The 20,940-nt window shown below is 39.9% G+C and overlaps 1 protein-coding gene across 4 annotated transcripts in view; it reads right to left on the reverse strand.

Annotated features, from left to right (window-relative positions):
* Nucleotides 1-20,940, reverse strand: part of LOC149322059 (myosin-10) — a 123,138-nt gene that overhangs the window by 93,935 nt on the left and 8,263 nt on the right. For all 4 annotated transcript variants that reach the window (XM_089533993.1, XM_089533985.1, XM_089533965.1 and 1 more), the window contains exons 3-4: nt 9,318-9,474; nt 453-480 (exon numbers count right to left, since the gene is read on the reverse strand). In XM_089533993.1, coding sequence (XP_089390119.1) covers nt 453-480; nt 9,318-9,474 — 185 coding nt within the window. The remainder of the gene's footprint in view (nt 1-452; nt 481-9,317; nt 9,475-20,940) is intronic.

Here is a 20,940-nt window from a genome sequence, read left to right on the forward strand (position 1 = left end):
AAGTATTTTTCTGAAGAAACTATACTTTTAATACATGAACCAGAGGAGGTCAAGGCAAAAGCTACTGGCAAAAGCCAGGTTAGCTGGCTACAGCACTAACTGAGGGATGGCAGCAAGGGAAAAGCCCCTGGTTCTCTTGCCCGGTGGGCAAGGATGGAGAGGGGCACACAGGGGACAGGAAGGAAAGAAGGAGGCAGATGGTGCTGCTGCTTCCCTTCTTCCCTTGCATGAGGAAAAAAAGGTGAGGCCAGTGGTGGCAGCCAGGGATCATGGATATGTGAAACTGCAGGTACCGGTCCCGCAGATATAGGGAATCATACGGTACATAATTTAGTACTAAATGTATCTCAACTCTTTTTTGAAACAGTATCTAAAATTATCTGACAAATTAACAGCCAGTCATCATCATACTATTACAAAAGAAAGCTAGCCAACAAGATATATTTACTTACGTGCAAAGAATGGATTGGTCCTCTCGATCTATAAAAAAGAGAACAAGTTAAAATTGACATTTTCCCTTTATCATTCAAGACAAATGCATAACCACCACAGTGATTATCTTCTGAAGTTAAAGATGCTCTAGAACTGGAGATAGGTTTCTTGAAGAGTGTAATGATTTCCCACCCCCATTTTTCAAAATGTTTTAAATGCTGCTAATAAAAACCAAGTATGTGCAATAAATAAATAAATGTGTTTAAACTAGTAAATTATGGATGAACAAATCAGAACAAGAAAAATGAGGGCAAAAAGCCATAGGAAGACACTGGAATCTATACAGTACTCTCCAAAGTTAAACCATGGCCTCTGGAACAGCTACTCACAACCTCTCTAATTTCTTCTTCAAGATTACAATTTTCACACTTTTCTCTCCTTGGCTCCATCCCCATGTCGGCATGACGCCACCACCACACCACACTGCTCCTCTGGCACTGTGTGTGCACAACACAGCGCCAAAGGGGTGCTGTGAAGCCATGGCATTGCAGCTACTGTGCTCTTTGCAGGGCGCAAAAAGGAACCACTTTTTGTGGCTCCTTTTTTCACCCTGCAAAGGCCAGATTGGGGCTGCGGCATGCGGTTGCCGTGGCCCCAATCTGGCTGTAAAAGGGGCAGCTGCAGGCTGCCCCTTTAGGGGCTGTCTGCACAGCCCCTTAATTACCACTGTAACAAATGTAAAAATTGAAGTGCATTCTCTATGGGCCCCAGACTTTTTTGGGGCCCCATACCTATTTCTTGTGGCCTGCCGTTCTATTGCAAATTTAAAACAACCAGTCTAGCATTAAAAAAAATTAGACAAATATATGTATTTCACAATTAAACCTACCTTTGCTTTTGTCAATTTGAAAAACAAATTTATGTCACATCTGTAAACCATTGTCCTAATATGTAGTTTTAATGGGGTGGAAGTGCTTGCTGTAGGGTTATTAGTTCTTTCATATCAGGCTGGAAAGCACTAAGAAGTAGTCTTAGATCCCCACATTCAGTAAATTTCCATCTGTTTCTTTCCAAGCAACTGCACCAAAGCCTCAGTCTACTGCATATGAAGTTTAGAAAGCAATAAAATACATATTGACTTTGTTAAAATAAAATTAAAAAAAATCCTGAAATCTATCAGATAAGTCAATGATGGTGAACCTTTTAGGGACCCAGTGCTGGGGGGAGGGGGACAGATGGACAGATTAGATTTCCAGGATGGGACTTCTGCCCTCTGGGGGGGGGGGATCTTCTGCTTTCTGGGTGTGGGGCTTCTAGGGTGAGACTTCTCCCCTCCCCCAGCTATCCTGGGCCTTCAGCTGCCTCTCCGGAGACAGCTGAAGGTCTGGGAAGAGGAGAAACAGGCGCGCTTGCCTCCTCCTGTTCCTCCTCCTCCCCCCCACCCTCCTGGAGGCAGCTGAAGGCCTGGGGGAACTGAGAAGAGGAGGAACAAGCATGAACCTGTTCTTCCTCTTCCCCACCCTCCGCGTGGTCCTGAAAAATGGCTTTGCATGCCATGTGTGGAACATGTGCCATAGGTTCACTATCACGGAAATAAGTCTTCGTGTAGACCATGAAGGTAAGTCCATGTTGTGATTTTTAACAGGAAACATACACATACACCAGTTTCCCCAATTGTAAAAGGAATCGGGTACATGAAACAAAAATTTCCACCCCATCACAGTCACCCAATTAAAAAGCATTAAGAAGACATTAAAGGGGGAGCGAAAATGAAACTGTGGCTTCACTACAAGATCTGGCAACAAGAAAAACAGACTTGGATATTTTGAGGGAGGAGAGCTAGCAGTGATGTGATGGGCTTGGCTGGGGTGCCCCTGAGCTCTGCTGCAAATGAGAGGGATGGTGAGGTCTTTGAGAGGGAGGCTCAGCCTGCCTTCCCTTCCCTTTTTCCTGTCACTTCTCCTCCCATTTGGGAAGGAAGAGGAAGGGGTCAGGGTGCTACCTCACTTAGTTCTGATGCCCCGCTAACATTCCCTACTGCCCCCTTATTCCTCACTGCCCCCCTGGAACTTTTCACACACTTTACTAGCAGGTGGTACTGCCCACTTTGAGAAGCACTGCTCTAACATATGGCAAATTTTTAATCTTGTAACATGCTGCATTGTTACAACTTTTAACCTCATAACTCTAAACTTTATTTGCTGGATCACTACTATAACACACATCACAGAAATTTATTCTGAAAGGAGACCTTGTCAGCACCCCTTATCTTTAATAATCATTTTGCTGATAAAAAGTGTTACTGTTAAAGAGCATTTGTTTCACATAACATCCAAACGCAGAATTGAAGTGAGCTAATTTGAAATGATTCAGATCTCCCAAATCAGCCTGTTCCTCAAGTTTCTGTTATTAGGTTCAGGAAAGGATGGCTCAAAGAGTCTGACTGTGATTAATTTTTTTACCCAGGGACATTTAGTTAAAGAAAAAAAGTAAACAGAGAAGAGAAAAGATGAGAAATGTGTAGTCCTGTAACTGATGGTTTAGATCAGGGGTCGGCAACCTCCGGCCCGCAGGCCAGATGCGGCCCGCGGAGGCCGGCCGCCTGGCCCCTGGCTTCTGTTGCCGCCGCCGCCGCCGCCCGTCACGGCTTTTCGCCGCTCTAGGCCCCAGAGGCCGCTATGGGTGCCGCCATTTTGCCGCCCAAAATGGCAGCACCCAGAGGGGTGAAAAGCCGCGATGGGTGGCCGCGGCGGCGGGCCTCTAGGAGGCCCGCTGCCGTCTCTGGGGCCCTCCAGGAGGGCTCCGAGGGCGGCAGGGGGCCTCTGGGGGGCCCGCTGCCGTCTCTGGGGCCCTCCAGGAGGGCTCCGAGGGCAGCAGGGGGCCTCTGGGAGGCCCGCTGCCGTCTCTGGGGCCCTCCAGGGGGCCCTCCAGCACTGGCGGCCCCCACCAGCTTTTTTGCCGGTCTCTGACAGGGCCTGGGGCCCCGTCAGGGGCCAGCAAAGATGGGGAGGCCTGGCCCCCGGAGGGTGGAAGCTCCACCCCCCGGCACGCGGCCCTGCCCCAGAGGGTGGAAGCTCCACCCCTGGCACGTGGCCCCGCCCTGGAGGGTTGAAGCTCCACCCCCGGCTTCGGCCCCCCCAGTCACCTGAGGGACAGCAACCCGGCCCCCGGCTCAAAAAGGTTGCCTACCCCTGGTTTAGATTCCAGAGAGTGCTTTTACCAGAGCTTCCCAGTTTATTTCTAATCACAGTGTTTAAGGAAATAACGGGAAAAAACCTTATCTATTGATATAGTCTGAGTGTAACAACAACACTCCTTCACCTTATGGCAGTCCTATGGGGTTTTCTAATCCCACCCCAATGCCACCAATTTATGTAATGAACCCCCTTTCTTATGTGGCAGGTTCACAGTATTATATAATATAGCAGCATGGATATAATATATATAGCTGACAAGCCTTGAGATAAAACAAAATATGAACTTTATTGAACAAAGGGTTTGAACAGATATGACTTGAACTAAATGGTATTAAACAGCTGTTAGTTCAGGCACATGTTACTTCGTTACATTTGTACTCTTTATTTCATTACTGTTATTCCTCTTTCCCCAAATATTTTTTAACCACCCAGGAAACCACCAACAGGCATTCCCCGAATAAAATCCTATGGGCCTCCCTCCTCTTCCGTGGCCAAGAGGATGGGCTATGGGGCTTTTGTTGGTTTTTTTTTTCTGTATAATTACTGTTTTGTATTTTAACTTTTGTCTTGATGTGTTTTGATTGTATTTTAACCCATGTTGTAAGCCGCCCTGATTTTTAGAAGGGCGGGATATAAATAAAAATTTTATTTATTATTTATTATTATTAAATTGTCAAACCCAGACATCATGTCAATCCTCAACTCCTCAGCAGAGAAGGCATTTTGACTGACTTCCAAAACAGTAGAACAGATATAAATGTAGCTGTCAAGATCAAGAAGCAAATATATGATAATGCACCTTGTATCTTAGTCACCTTTAAAACTGTAAGATGGTAGATCAGCACAAATCCACAATATTATTCACAAGTTAGCTGAGGTTATCAACTTTGCTTATGCCTCTTCAAAGGGCTTTGTTACACAGAAAACAGCCTGCCTTAGTTATGCACGAGTGTCCAGTAATTACCACAAGCATACAGAGGAAGCATTGCTTTTCAATGCTCCTTCTTTGATATCGCAGAAAAACAACTGTGGTTAAATAATTCCAAGTCATAATGCACAACAGCTGCCAAGGATTTCATTCTATAATTCTTCCTTCTCTTGGCAATGAAGTCACAGATAAACAATATTTACTTAAAACCTATTGTTCAAAATGTTCTTCTTATTTCCCTTTGAGAACGGCCAAAACTCAAGGACTCCAACATTATAACATTAACATAAACTTCATGCATTAATTTTCATGCACTAAATTTCACTAATGCAGCCTTTACAACTTTGGTACCCTCCAGATGTTTCTGACTTCAACTTTATCAGCTTCAATCATAACAGAAGCCTGGTCCATTAGTTAATGTGCATGTGACCCCTGACTTTTGTTCTGGTTTGTTTAAAACATGACTAGGGAACACACTGAGTTTGCCACAAGTTCATCTCCACAGCATGGTTCCATTATGCAGGTGTGCAGCTGCCATGGTTCAGGTATAAAATATCATTTAGTTTTATTTCAAAATGAGCTGGGGTCTAACTTTTACCCTCTCTCTCTCTCAGTATTAAAAAAGATCTCTAATGCTAGGATGAAAAAGAGCTAATCATGTATCCATAACATTCATGGCCATGGCCATGTTCTGTACTATACAAAACCATAGTGCAGAGCTGGGGTGAGTAACTTCAGGAGAGGCAGAGGGCAAATCACCCAAAGCTCCTATGCACAACACCTACAATTAGCCCAAGTATCTGTTTTCCTACTATGGTCCATCTCAAAAAGGCAATCAAAAGTGACACTGTCACTTCCTGACACCATTTTGAGAGGGACAACAGAGGAAAACAGGTATTTGGAAGTAACGTGGAGTAATGTGAATTGTGGGGTGGGATGTTTCTGCATGTTTTCATGTGTTTGAGAACTTTCGGTGACTGCCAGGGGCCTCAGTCCACAAGATCCATTCTGCCCACCTGAGATAAAAGACTGCAGGAGTTGCTATTCTCTACCATAACATTAAACTCATTATTCTCTAAACTTTCAGCCATGTAGTCGTCTATGGTAAAGGGCAACAAAATTGTATCACTACATTAGAAACATTTACCACTTGTTAGATGCTCTGATGTCTCCTTCCTCTTAACAGGAATTTTATATTGGAACTTCTTTGACCAGCAGGTGCTTTTTTTTTTTTTTTTTTTTGGTCTAAGGTAATTTCAATGGAAGCAATTTCTTGTTGCACCTTATAGTTCCTTGTGACATCCAGATCAAATATATATTTCTCCTTTTAATATAATATCATTTTTAAAAACGGATTTGATTGTATCCAGAAAAAGAATATTGCAATCTTAAGTACACATTGTACGGGCAATGCAACTGCCAAGTTTGGTTGGGGAGTTTACACTTCAGTTCAACAGCAGGACAACCCAAGCATTTATTATGGGGAAGGGTTTGTTGTTGTTTTTCAAACTGGAGACCCTCCAAAATGGCATTCCAAATGCTTTTTTGTATATACATCATCACATGTGGGTAAAGAAATGATGATTCCTGGGCAAGAATGAAACTATCATGGGAAAGATTAAACTTAATGCTCAGTAGCTGTAGAGGCTTTTTTCACAAGTTCTCACCTTTCACAGCAGAGGATGAGTAATCAGCCTTGACAACAGGACTGTCCTCTGCCACTATGTTTCACCATCCAGCTATCACTCTAGCTATAACACTGACTCCAACAGAAAAGCAGATGACAAAGATCCCCGGAGCACTATCCCCACATCTCCAAAAAAGTTATCTCCTCACAATTAAAACACTGTAAGCAAGGCAATTCTGGAGACTGCTTGTGCCTCCACCAGTTTTTAATGATAGTAGCAAATAATATATTTAGACTAGAAGTTCATCAAGTGAAACAGTGATAGACAAGCCTGTTTATAGCAACACTTCATGTAGTGATAAAAAATGGCAGGCAGGCAGGAAGAAAGCCCTGATAATCAGGTGTGCAGGGGAGTGGGCGAGGTTACCACCAAAACACATATTATATTGCTCTAAAAGTTTCCAAAACATGCACTGCACAGGTGCAAATAATCCATCTGTGTGAGTCACAGAGACCTTGAAGAAGAGTGAAAAGATAGGAAAAAAGTCTAAGTTTGGCTGATGTACAAATGGACACTAACCTAAAAACAAATTAAAAATTTTCTATAATTCCAGGAAAATGCAAACTATTTAGGCTATATGGTATGGTATTATATGCTATTTCAGGTTCACCACTACCTTGAAACTAGATGGCTGCTACGGTCAGTGGAGCAGAGGAACAGACAGATGGAATTAACCACATGAAGCAATCATGCATCTGAACTACCATTCTGCAAGTATGAGACAGTGAACCAATACTACAGAGCAAAAGGATCTGGAAAGGTTTTTGAGGGGGTGGTCAGCCTTCTTCCTATATTTTCTGGGTGGGACACCAAAAAATTCTGATATAATATAAGCAAAGTGTTGCTGGTCAAAGCTTTACAATACTCGTTGTCTGTTTGTCTAAATTCAGCAGGAGGACATTGTACTTAAGGCAGTATTTCAAGACTTACGAGTATTAGACAGCACAGGAGTAAATGATTCTATTCTGAAGCAGTGAACAGGAGAGGCAGGAGGAAGAGAACCAAAGGCTTAAAAACCTCTTAGCCTACACAGGGATCAACCCTTGACTTTAGCATTATGAGCACTATACTCCAAACCAGAATTTCTCAAACCTTCTGTCTTCAAAATCCACTTGTGAAAGCTGGATATGACTGGGAGATAGCACCTACAGAACAGTGACTGCTGCTGCACCTGCACTACAAACCAGCAGCAGATGGAGGCAGCCTGGAATCATCAGCTGGCAATGACTGATACAATTTAGTGTTGATAGTGAACTTCTCTTTGGAAGTGCTGAATTCTGCAACACAGTGCTCTACAAGGCACAGTGTCTTTATTACATAGCAAATGTACTCCATAATTCAACTTTCCCTAAGGGCAGTAACTGGCCCTAGAAGTCTCATAACAATACTTCAGAGGGAGGGGTCAGAAATGTTTACTTCATGCTTGAACAGATGTCGTCTAAAACACAATGCAGTTCTGGACTCTTCAAGATCAAGAATAACACTTATTTCAGTAACAACAATTTCAAAACATTCAAGGAGAATAAAAAGTATGCACAAAATGCAGTATAAAAAGAAAATACATTAACCATTTAAATGTGATTTTTGCTCTTTATTTTCAAACACATCTCCTTCTTTGTGTGATATGGGTTTTAAATTTTGTGTGGGAGAGAGTACAGGGACCAGCCTTGAACATTCAGCTACTCAGAAACAAGCTGTGTGTGTGTGTGCTCACAAGCATTCAAGTAATGTGGTGACCCCATGAATTTCATAGGGTTTTCTTAGGAAAGGAACACGCAGAGGTTGTTTCCTCCGAAATACTGTATAATCTACTAACCATACTCACTCCTATATTCATTTTATTCTACACTCCTGCCCTCATGATCTCTACAGCTTAACCAAACAAATAATGAAAAATGACAAACTATGCAGCCTAAAACAGGCCAAAAAACTACCTTTAATCAAAACTACAATTAGTTTATACAGCTACTATTGCAAAGCTCATGCTAGAATTTTACCCTGAACTAAGTCAATAATCCTCTCAAAAGAAAGCATGTGAAGAAGCTGGAGAGCAAAGCCTAACCCCAGCAAAAGCGGGACAAGATAACATCATACTTGAAGAAATGCTGAGCATTATTCATTGCACTTTCTATTACACAAAATCTTGGCAGAATGCAATTTATCAGCTCACATGATTATGACTATACCCTATAATAACTTGTGCAGCATAATGGTTGAAAATGAGAAAGCCGCTCTTAGAATTCTGCTTACATTAACACATTAGAGAGCATTAGACAAACATCTCTCAGTCTCTGTCCCTATGGCCCTATACAGACAGGCCAAAATAAAGCTGCTTCAGGTCACTTTGGAGGTATGGTGTCTCAATGATGCATGTGTCCTAAGAGTCTGGAAGCTGCACCAAAGCTGCATTCAAGTCCTTAGGACTGGAGCGTGGCTTTGGTGCGGCTTCTGGACTCTTAGGACACATGTATCATTTAAACAGCATACTTGCAAAGTGACTCGAAGCAGCTTTATTTTGGCCTGTCTGTATGAGACCTATGTCTACCTACACAATGTGAGACAATACTGACTTTATTAACATGCATGGGAATTGTAAAGCCCCCCAGATTATGCTAGAATGCACCTCCCATTGCACTAGCAAACATAGCTAATTGTGAAGAATGTTGGAACTGTAGCTCAACAACTACACTTAGACCTGAACAACACATGTGAAGTAATCAAAATACTTCCAAGTATTACACAAATTTTAAGTTTTATGGCAGCTACATCATGTGCTGTTTTACAATGAATTAGTTCACTCTCCTATTCGAGAAAAGTGGTAGTGGCATATTTAAGAGCTGTCTACAATGTGATATTTCTTCCTGGAATGAGCTTGAATTGGAAAAAGGAGATACACATGCACATTCTCTCATTTCTTAATCAAATAGAACTTGCCAACTAGGAAATCTGGATCAAAAACACATACTTTAAGGATAGAACTTGAACTATATTCCTCTAGTTTCATTCTAATACACAAACACAGAAATTTAAAATACCAAGCAGTGAACTGTGGAAAATAAATAAGCCTCTTACCTTGTAACATGCATCTATATGCAGATTCAGATATTGCGTAAATGTGTGGAGGCATCTCATGTCGCTTCTTTCCCCTGTACATTTCGATAATATTCTCAGAATAAATTGGGAGATTCTTGTAAGGATTTATAACTACACAGAAGAGTCCAGAATATGTCTACAGGGATAAAAAAAAATGTTAGTTAGTCTTTTCACTAGGATATACACCAATAGTCCACAGGAGATTGGCATGGCTCATCATATGAAAGTTGTTGCTGTATGCCCTGAAGTTGTTTTTGAATTACGGTGACCATAAGGTGAACCTATCATGGGGTTTTCTTGGCAAGATTTGATCAAAAGGGGATTTGGCTTTGCCATCTTCTGATGCTGAGAGAATATGACCTCCCCAGTGGATTTTCATGGCTGAATGGGGATTCAAACCTCCATCTGAAAGTTAAAAGGCAACAAAAGGCTTTTCAAGCTGGAGGCTTAACAGGTTTTAATACAGGTTAAAAAAAAACTATCATCAATCAACAGCACTGGAGTTGCAAGTTCCAAGGAGGTGTCACAGCAGAGTTCTTAGCCACCAAGTTAAGGAGAGTGGAAGTGTAGTAGCAGCAATAGTGAAGAGGTTTACCAGAAAGACATTTAGGAAGAGATTTGATTCAGCAGCTGTCCATCCTTTTCCTTAAAGTAACCCTTGCTCAAATATGGAGGCTCTGCTTTGAGAAATACCTCACAAAGTTCAAGATTCCTACTAGCCAGCTATAGACAAAATTGATCACTATATAAGCCTATCTAGAAATATTAGAAATTTTGAAACCAGGGGAGAGGGGAGTAAGGGGGGGGGGCTCAGAAATATTGACAAACATGTAATACAATAATAGCAGCATTTACAGGTTGAAAGTCACTGTTATTTTAGGAACATAAAATGTGTTATATATAACTTTATTTGAGACAGAATCATTAGGTTTGGTACTTTAAAAGTACAATTTATTCAGAAAATAATGTGACAGGGACCAAAATCAAATTTGTGTCCCTTGGCTTCAATTTTGCCTTTTGTTCCTGGAAATTCATCAACAACTGCAAGCCTAAAAACATAATTTTCAAAAATAATGGGGAGAGGGGGATAAATAAGAATCCTTTGTCTTAAACACTGTATTCAATATTCTAGAAGAAAACATTCCATAATCCATTACAGTCGGCCCTTCTTATACACGGATTTTTTATACACGGATTTAAGCATACACGGTTTGAAAATGTTCCAAAAAAGTATAAATTTACCTTGATTTTCCATTTATTATTAGGGACACCATTTTGCTATGTCATTATATTTAATGGGACTTGAGCATACACAGATTTTGTTATACATGGTGGATCTTGGAACCAAACCCCAGCGTATAACAAGGGTCCACTGTATTCTATTTTTTCCATTAAAATAAGGGCTCAGAAAGAAAGAAAAAATATACTGTAATGAGGTTCTGAAGTTTTCAGTCTGATGCACTTCCAAAACTCTGAGCATAATTTTGTCACTGTAGCTTGAAAGAGTGTTCTTTTGTATTGTAAACTGCCAATGTACAGGATCATAGCTCTAATTTTTGGTGTTTTTCCACCCCAGATCATTAAGGCCAGTTTTTTTAAGAGCTAAAGAAACTTGAGAAATGATGTGCCAAGCAAGTTGAACTTTGGGGTGAATATTCAGAATAGCATGTATTTGCTGGATCAAGAACTTTTCAGCACCCTAACATATGTGCTCCATTCCCCCCTTTTCTGGGCCTTCACTATCTCTCAACCTAATTTTATATGAAAACTATTTACAAATTCCAAATAGACAACCTGTGTCAGATTAAATATAAGCTACCCCACAACTCATTCCACATCAGGATGTCTCCAACCCAATTGCTGGAAAAATTAATGAGTTGCTAATATAGGAATATACTTTTTCTTTATTATATATTATATATATAAATTTAATATATATAATTTTTATTATTGCTTTTCTACACACAAAATCACATATTTCAACAAAAACAAACATAAATATAACAATAACACTATTAAACATAAAACTTATAACTACTAGACCCTGTATGTCAAAACAAACACTACTCTAAAATACATATAATATAACACAAGCTTCCTAGCATCTGAGTCTTTCTTTTTATTCCTTTCCTATTGTCAATAATTGTTTAATCTGCATATTCTTCTAGCTGCTAACTTTACACTTTTTAATTCATCTCCACATTATGTAATATCAAATCTCTAATTACATTACTCAAGAGAAATAAGATAAAGGAAGTTAACACCTTATCTCCCAAATTTATTTCTTAATCTTATATGCTCTCTTTATCATATTTCTTTTAATGAAACAGTATCATCCTTCAATACAGATCTTTAATTTCCATATTCATATAAGAATATACTTTTTCATAGAGCAAGAGTCCCAGCAATCAAATTATGCCATGGCACTCCCCCTCAGCCAGAGTGCTGGAGGCCCCATACAGAAAAGCCAAAATAAAGCTGCTTCAGGCCACATTGGAGGTATGCTGTTTAAATGATGCATGTGTCCTAAGAGTCTGGAAGCTGCGCCAAAGCCACGTTCCAGTCCTTAGGACTGGAGCATGGCTTTGACACGGCTTCTGGACTCTTAGGACGCATGCATCATTTAAACAGCATATCTCCAAAGTGACCCGAAGAAGCTTTATTTTGGCCTGTCTGTACGGGCCGATAGTGGCTTGAGGACTAGACTATGACTATGATGCTGGAGACCAGGGCTCAGGTACCCATTCAGCTCTGGAAACCCACTGGTTGAGCTTTGGCAATTCCCACTCTCTCAGCATCAGAGAAAGCCAAAGGCAGAATCTTTCTGAACAAATCTTGACAAGAAAACCCTGCTTTAGCACCACCATAAGAAATGACTGGAAGGCACACAACAACAAATCTCCCCTCTGCATTTCCCTCTTTTCATGGCTCCAGAAAAACCGAAAAGCAAAACATGCAGCAAAGCAACAGCATATTTTGTTCTGATAAACATTATGGGAGGGGAGGATGAATGTGGATGCTTAATGGTTTTAAAACCCAAATTACTGTGATACTCGGATACATGAGCCTAAATCCAATCCTAGACCCAACTTTGTCGCTGTTGTGTGCCTTCAAGTTGTTTCTGACATATGCTGCATCCACATTGCAGAAATAATCCATGGTTTTAACTACCATTGCTCAGTGCTAGGGAATTCTACGAACTGTAGTTTTGTGAAACATTTAGCCTTCTCTCTGAGAGTGCTCTGGTACCACAACAAACTACAATTCCCAGAATTCCATAGTATTGAACCATGACACTTAAAACTGTGCTAGCCTGGATTATTTCTGCATTAGGGATGCAGCCATGGTGACATTAAGGCAAAACTATTACAGTCTGCCCTCCCCATACACAGGAGATCCGTTCTGGACACACACACACCCGGCATATGAGGAAAAGAGCGTATGCTCAAGCCCCATAGAAAATAATGGGGTGTGTGCTCATGGCGGTGTGAATATGCACCCCATTACTTTTGTTGGGACTTGCCTTCCACGTAAGCTCAAAGCCGTCGAAAGAAATCCTGCCTATGGGGAGACCTGACTATACAGGGTTTTCTTTGCAAGATTTGTTTAGAGAGGATTTGCTGTTGCCTTCCCCTGAGGCTGAGAGAATGTGTCTTGCCCAAGGTCATCCAATGGGTTGCCATGGTTGAGAAGGGACTCAAACACTGTTTCTTGTAGAGTGATTATCCAGCACTCAAATCACACCACACCAGCTCTATAGCCTCAACTACCGTAGACATAACAATCAATGAGCAGACGTAATGATAAATAGGTTATGTAAATCTCATTGACCTCAATGGTTTATTCTAGCAATTGGATTTAAACCTTAAAGTGTCAAAATGTGAACTCTATCAGCAGACACAAAACTCAACTCTTTTCAGGAATCAAAATGCTGCAACACTGCCAAGCAGTTTACTGTTTAGTTATCTGACATTTGTGCCCTATATTTTAAATCCCAGAAAGCATCTGGAAGCATTCAGGCAGGACACTGTTAGTGTCCTGAAGGAAACTTTTGTATAATTCATCACAGTATCACTTGAGTGTGTGTTTGTAGAAGCTTGTCCAGAGTACATTCCAACATTCCTACCCCCTCTGAGTAACAAGACCTATGACCTATTTGGGAAGAGGAACTATTAGTTGCCTGAATTCTGCAGCAGTTTCAACTGTGTCCCATGCAGGTTGTGAGGACATCTTATTTTAAGTCTTTTACATTTAGCTTACCAACAACTATAGTTTGTGTGTATGTGTGTGTGTGTGTGTGTATTACACTTTTAATAATTAATCAATTTAGTAGCTGGTACAAAATGAAAGGCATTATAAAAGCAAGTTTCTAGTTTTTCTGCAGAGACTCAAGGATGTTCACAGATCACAAAATGAGTGCAGCCTGAATAATAAGAACCGCTTTGATCAGATGGAAAAGCGGTATACAAATAAAAAATTTATTATTATTATTATTATTATTATTTAATAAAGTTCTTCTAAGAATATATACTTTCACACACCATTTCCACATTCATTGGTTCCCATACAGAAGACAAAGCAAGCACCTAGACATTTAAAAAAATCCTCCCCAAAATAGAACAGCATAAAACAAACCTCATTTTGAGTCCAGAGTTTATTCTGAAAAATCTTTTATGCTACATTATTTTCTAACTCACTCAATATGAATATGGGCTTGTTCTAAACCTCCACATCCAAAATACAGTTTCAGATGCTGGACCATTTTTCTCCATTAAGATTTAAATTTCAAGTAGCATTAGATTAATATACAGACAGTGTCTGAATTATATAACTCAAACTTATTTTCATGTTAGGTAGCACTGTTAACTTCTTTAATGTCTCAAAGCAAAAAGGAAGCTATATGCAGCTGAACATTAAAAAAAATTACCATAGACGATAATTCATCCTAGACAATGAATTGAAACAGTTAAAGAGTTCCCATATCTTGGTTCAAATACTGATCAGAACAGAGACTTCAGTCAAGAAATCAGAAGCAGAACAGGACTAGGAAGAGCAGCTATGAAAGCAATGGACAGGATCATAAAGTGTAAAGACAAAGCTGAACACTAAAATGAAGATAGTCTAAACCACAGTATTTCCCATCACAATGTATGGATGTGAGCTGGACAGTAAAATAAGCCAATAGAAAGAAAAGCAACTCATTTAAGATGTAGTGCTGGGGAAGAGTATTTTTTATTATTAATAATTTTTATTGATTTTTCCAAACACGAATAACAACAAATAACTCACCGTAAAATAATACAATCACACAGTCTTGCTGATATCTTCTATCCAATCCTATTTATATATAATCTTATTGTTTCTTTTATACAAACATTTACACACTCATTCATCATCTTCATTTAACTTCCTAACTTCCAACACTAGACTTATACTTTGCTCTACCTTACATGATCAGTATTTCTAATCTTTTCTGTTTTCTGTTGTCCACCCTAAAAACTTTTTAAAGTATATATTAACTTTGACAGTATGTATATATCCACATTCATCACCATACTGAACATATATATATATACACACACACACACACACACACACACACACACATATATATATTACATTTGTCATATAATCAATGTCTTGTACTAATGTATTATTTTTGTTACTTTCTTAATTGTTTGAATACATATACTCTTTGCAGACTTTTATTCTTTCCAATACTATTCACTAATGATACTTATATTATTCTGCCTTAAGTATCTCTTTTCCTATTATTTTCTATTATTTCTCCTTGGTTTTCCATAAGATCGATATTTTTCCCCATTCGCTTTTATAAGATTGTGATGACTTCTTACTTAAATACATGGTTAGTTTGTCCATTTCTGCCATGTCCATTAATTTTAGGATCCATTCATCTATATTCCGGATTTGCTGGTCTTTCCATTTTTTAACATAGACAATTCTCGATCTTATAGGAGATTTTAAGATAAAACGCTCTACTCTGGTTATAACGATAAGTTTTTGGATGTTTCTGGTTGTTCAGATGATGTTTGAATTTAAAATTATATTGTTAGCATTTTATTATCTAAATTTTTATACAGTGCTACCTCGGGTTACGAAATTAATTCGTTCCGCGGCGCCGTTCGTAACCCGATAAATTTCGCAACCCGAAAAGGCGCTGGAAAGCCGCTAGCCGCCCGCTAGCCGCGCTTTCAGATTTGAATTTCGTGCCGAAAAAAATTTCGTAACCCGAAAAAATCTTCGTAACCCGGAACAGTTTTTTCCTATCTAACTTTTTCGTACCCCGGAAATTTCGTAACGCGAGCAATTCGTATCCCGGGGTACCACTGTACTTGTATTTTACTATTTTATTGATGTAATCCCGCCTCGATCTGCAGGGAGAGGCAGGAAATATAAATAAAATTATTATTATTAATTATTATTGTAAGAGGTATTCACTCATTATCTTTCTTTGTCTGGGTGTACGATAGCTGCACTCCCCTGCTAGAACCTTCAAACAAGTTAAAGGTGCGGGAGAAGAGTGTTGAGGATACATGCATGTCCAAAAAGACAAACAAATGGGCCCTAGAACAGATCAAGCCCACACTATCCCTAGAAGCCAGAATGACTGAATTGAAGTTTTTATACTTTGGCTTCATCATGCAAAAACATTAATCATTAGAAAAGGCAATGATGATAGGAAAGGTAGAAGGCAGTAGAAAGAGAAGAACACGTGCCAGGTGGTTAGACTTAATCAGGGAGGACACAGGCCTGGGCCTGCAGGACCTGAACAGAGAGGCAATTTTAGGCTTCATCAATAAAAGTATAGTGTCTAGATCAAGAGAAGTAATAGTGCCACTGTATTCTGCTCTGGTCAGGCCCCACCTAGAATATTGTGTCCAGTTCTGGGCACCACAATTCAAAAAGGACATTGAGAAACTGGAGCCATGTCCAAAGGAGGGCAACTAAAATGGTGAAAGGTCTGGAAACCTTGCCCTATGAGGAACGACTCAGGGAGCTGGGGATGTTTAGCCTGGAGAAGAGAAGGTTAAGAGGTGATATGATAGCCCTGTTTAAATATTTGAAATGATGTCATATTGAGGAGGGAGCATATTGAGGAGTTTTCTGCTGCTCCAGAGAACAGAACCCGGAACAATGGATGCAAGCTACAGGAAAAGAGATTCCACCTCAACATTAGGAAGAACTTCCTGACAGTAAGGGCTGTTCGACAGTGGAACACACTCCCTCGGAGAGTGGTGGAGTCTCCTTCCTTGGAGGTCTTTAAGCAGAGGCTAGATGGCCATCTATTGGGGATGCTTTGATTGGATTTCCTGCATGGCAGGGGGTTGGACTGGATGGCCCGTGCGGTCTCTTCCAACTCTATGATTCTATGAGAGGCAGAGCATGAGAGGACTTGGAGATGTCTCATCCACATGACTGCCATCAGTTGAAGTAGACTTGAGGGCAGTTAACAACAAAATAATATAAAAACATAACATAAAAATAAAAGTACAGCACTCAAACTCCAGTAAATGAGTCTTCTGCATATTGAGTTATTTACCAAATGCCTTTCAATAAAAACACCTTTACCTGCCATTGCAAGGAGAGAAGAGGGGACTAGCTTAATTTCCCATAGGAGAGCATTCCCCACCTTGAGAGTAACTATTGAGAAGTCTCTTGCCTATGTCCTCACTAAGCAGACCTGCGATGGGAGTGGGACCAAGATCTCGTGGAAATCTTAGAACTCTGGCCGGTTCTTATAGGGAAGTATGTGCTTATTCAAATAGTCTGGAGATAAGTTACATAGGGCTTTACAGGTCATAACTAGCACCTTGAATTGTGCTTAGAAATGAACTGATAGATTGATACATAATTATTTACATACAGTATATTTCTAGTCTTTCTATGTTCATGTTTAGAAACAACTGTATAGGAAATAAGATTATATACCCAGACATTTTTATTGAATAAGAGAGGAATATAATATGTATTTGGTAGTAATAGTAGCAAAGACATTAACAGAAATACAAAGGGGTTAAATTTATGGGATAAAAGCAAGTAACATAAAATAGAATAGTTTGGAAATCCAAGAGATCATGAGGGAAAGAAACTGTTAAGGGTTGAGGAGGAAGTTAGTTTGCGAGGAGATGTGAATGAAGGTATAGGCAGGTTATGCAGAAGGTAAGAGAGGGAAGAGAGGAAAATGTTAGTATGCAAGAAGAATGGAAAACGATAAAGGGAGATTTGATAGATGACGGAGGAGAAGGATTTTAGAAAGTTGAGATATGTAAGGAGAAGGTATCGGGAAGGAAAGAAGAGAAGAGAAAAGAAGAATGGAAGAAAGAACAAGAGAATTTGCAAGATATTACAGGATGAAATTTCTACGACCCCAAGTATCATAGCTTATGTAACTGGAAGGTGTATGTTATGTGTGATGCTTTAAACGTTAAGTGATTGATGATCAAATTGTTCAGTGTTTTTAACTAATAAAATAATTTTTTAAAAAAGAAAAAAAGAAATGAACTGATAGCTAGTGAAGTTATTTCAACAATGGATTTGGACCTTCCTTGTAACCAACCCCAGGCAGCTCTTTGGCCATAGTATTTTGGACTCAGTGAAGTCTTCAAACTGCTTCCAAAGGCAGCCCCAAAGTACAGTCGGCCCTTCTTATACACTGATTTTTTTATGCACTGATTCAAGCATCTACAGTTTGAAAATGTTCCAAAAAAGTATAAATTTCAAATATCAAACCTTGATTTTCCATTTTTATAAGGGACACCATTTTGCTATGTCATTATATTTAATGGGACTTGAGCATCCACAGATTTTGTTATACATGGGGGATCTTAGAAACAAACCCCACGTATAACAAGGGTCCACTGTACAGCACATTGAAGTATTCCAGATGGGATGCAACTGTGCCATGTGTCACAGTAGCTCGCTCCAACTTCTCCAAGACTGGCAAACTACATAATATTAACTGTGCAAATACACTCTTGGCCATCACCAAAATCTGGGCAGTCAGGCTCAAGATTGAGTCCAGGAGAACACCTAAAGTGCAAACGGGGATGTAATCCTAACCAGCATAGGTTGAATCACTATTACCTGATCTATAGGTTGAATCACTATTACCTGATCTACCTTTTGACTGACCACGAGCACCTCTGCCTTGTCTACATTAAACTTCAATTTGTTCACTCTTATCCAATCCACTACTGGTGTAAGCTACTGACTTACAACCAAAGATTTCCTTGGAGTTAGGTGGAAAGGAGAAACAGATACTGGTGGCACGAAATCCCAAATGTCCAGACAACCTCTCCCAGTGGTTTCAAGTAGATGTTAAAAAGCATGGGTAACCAAACAAAAATCTGAGGGACTCCATAGGTCAATAACCAAGGAGTCAAACAGGAATCCCACAACATCTCTGTCTGAGTTTGCACCTCTTAAAAAGGATCAGAACCACTATCAAATACTGCCCCCCCAAGACCCATCCCTGGAAAGCAATTTAGGATGCCATATTCAATGGTTAAAAGCCACTGAGAGATCCAGTAGAACCAACAGGGATACTCTCCCTGTCCAATTCTCAAAACAGGTCATCCACTAACATTACTAGAGTTGCCTCTGCTCAGAACAAGACCTGAAGCCAGACTCAACTACCCGTAGATCGAGATTACTCATTTAATTCAGAAACCTCCTATACTTCTAAATTCCCTACCAACTGTCCCCTCACTTGAAAATAGGGCAACTGATCTAGACTTCCACTTACTGGAGTCTTGTGTAGCCCAACAGTTTCTTTGGATGTATCTGTATCTAAATTAATTAGATACAGGTGTAGTTGGGGAACCTGGACAGAGTTACTCAATTAGGATGAGCTCCTGAGGCAACCGAGTTCTACAAATGCCCCAGCACATTAATGCCTAGCTGAGAGCTCAAAAAGTGTCAAAATACAGACACCCTAGTGAGTTTCTGACAGGACAATGGGCAGTCAAAAAAAACCATTCATTTCTGTTAGCAAATAATTTTCAAATAATTGTTTTCAAGTAAAACAAGATGGGTGTAAAAGTACAAAGCTTGCAGGAATGTAGAGATGAAGCATTTTTAATGTGTTGAATGCATATTGAATGCATACAATTATGCAAGTACAGTACATAGAACTCTTGGTTTTCAGGGAACAAGTTTATTCTCTAATGCCAGAGTAGGTGACTTGAAGAAATTAAGAAAAGTAAAGATTGACAGACATTGCCTTCATAAAGCCAACAGCTGTTCCCTACTACCAATATGATTGCTCTTGTACAGTCAGACAATGGGAGTGTCACAAGAGAAAGACGTTACTCTAAGGAAGAAAGAAATGACTCCACAGAAGATACCTAATCCTTAGGAGATGAACAGATATTGTCTCACGCTGAACATACACCTTCAAGGATAGTCAACATCTCACGATGGGAGGCAATTAACTCCTTAGAAACATATGCAGCTAAGTTTACAGTGAACAATGTGCTGCCTAGCTGGTACAAAGATTGTTCATAATGCTGGTGTGATGGCAATGGCCATAGAACACTGAAACTGCTAACATGGAGGAAATTTAATGTTGAGGTTCTGAAAGGTAAGCTAGGCCCCATACAGACAAGCCAAAATAAAGCTGTTTCGGGTCACTTTGGAGGTATGCTGTTTAAATGATGCATGCATCCTAAGTGTCCGGAAGCTGCGCCAAAGTTGCGCTCCCATCCTTAGGACTGGATTGTGGCTTTGGTGTAGCTTCCGGACTCTTAGGACGCATGCATCATTTAAACAGCATACCTCCAAAATGACCCGAAGCAGCTTTATTTTGGCCTGTTTGTATGGGGTCTTAGGCTGCTAGATCGAAAAAGTAGAAAAAAGCTTTTTATGTACAGTAAGCAGAAGATTAACAAAACAGGTAAAGCTGAGGAGTCTCAATGGTGTAGATGAGCAAAGTGCAGCCCATAGAATCCCTATCTATCACAGCAGTGATTAAATCTTTAATGTTGAGAGTTCTAACTATACTGTGCTTGAAGAGTGTATTGTTTGTACAGTGCACCCTTTGTTTACGCGGGGATCTGTTCCGGACTCCCCCGCATAAAACAAATAACGCCTATGCTTGAACCTCATTTAAATGAATAGGGCTCATGAATGCGGCGGCATGGCAGCGCACACGCCATGGGTGCATGCGCCCCACTCTTCCCTATGGGACGCGTCGCCCCTTCCTCCCCACGCAGCTTTCAGTATATGCTGAATGCCATGTAAAGCGTGCCTGCGTATGACACGGGCGCACTGTAACTATAGTTTATAATCAATAAAAACTATTTTAAGGAGGCCTTTTCATTTAACTATGTATAGATTACAACACTGAATCAGTATATTTGCAGACAAGTTAACGATATTGGACCAAAAACTAGCATAATAATTCAGTTTTTTTACATTTGTATTTTCTTCAGATCTTAGGCTTTGTTTTCATAGATAAAGTAATTAGAGTGTATTCATAGATAAATTAAAGTCTCATGTCATCATTTCTTTTCACTATTTACTTAATACAACTTGAAATAAAAGAAATAAAGTTTTAATATATTTACATTAAAAGTACCAT

Source organism: Sceloporus occidentalis, unplaced genomic scaffold (genome assembly GCF_023333645.1).
Source record: "Sceloporus occidentalis isolate IW3139 unplaced genomic scaffold, rSceOcc1.0.p SCAF_1, whole genome shotgun sequence".
Taxonomy (NCBI): Eukaryota; Metazoa; Chordata; class Lepidosauria; order Squamata; family Phrynosomatidae; genus Sceloporus; species Sceloporus occidentalis.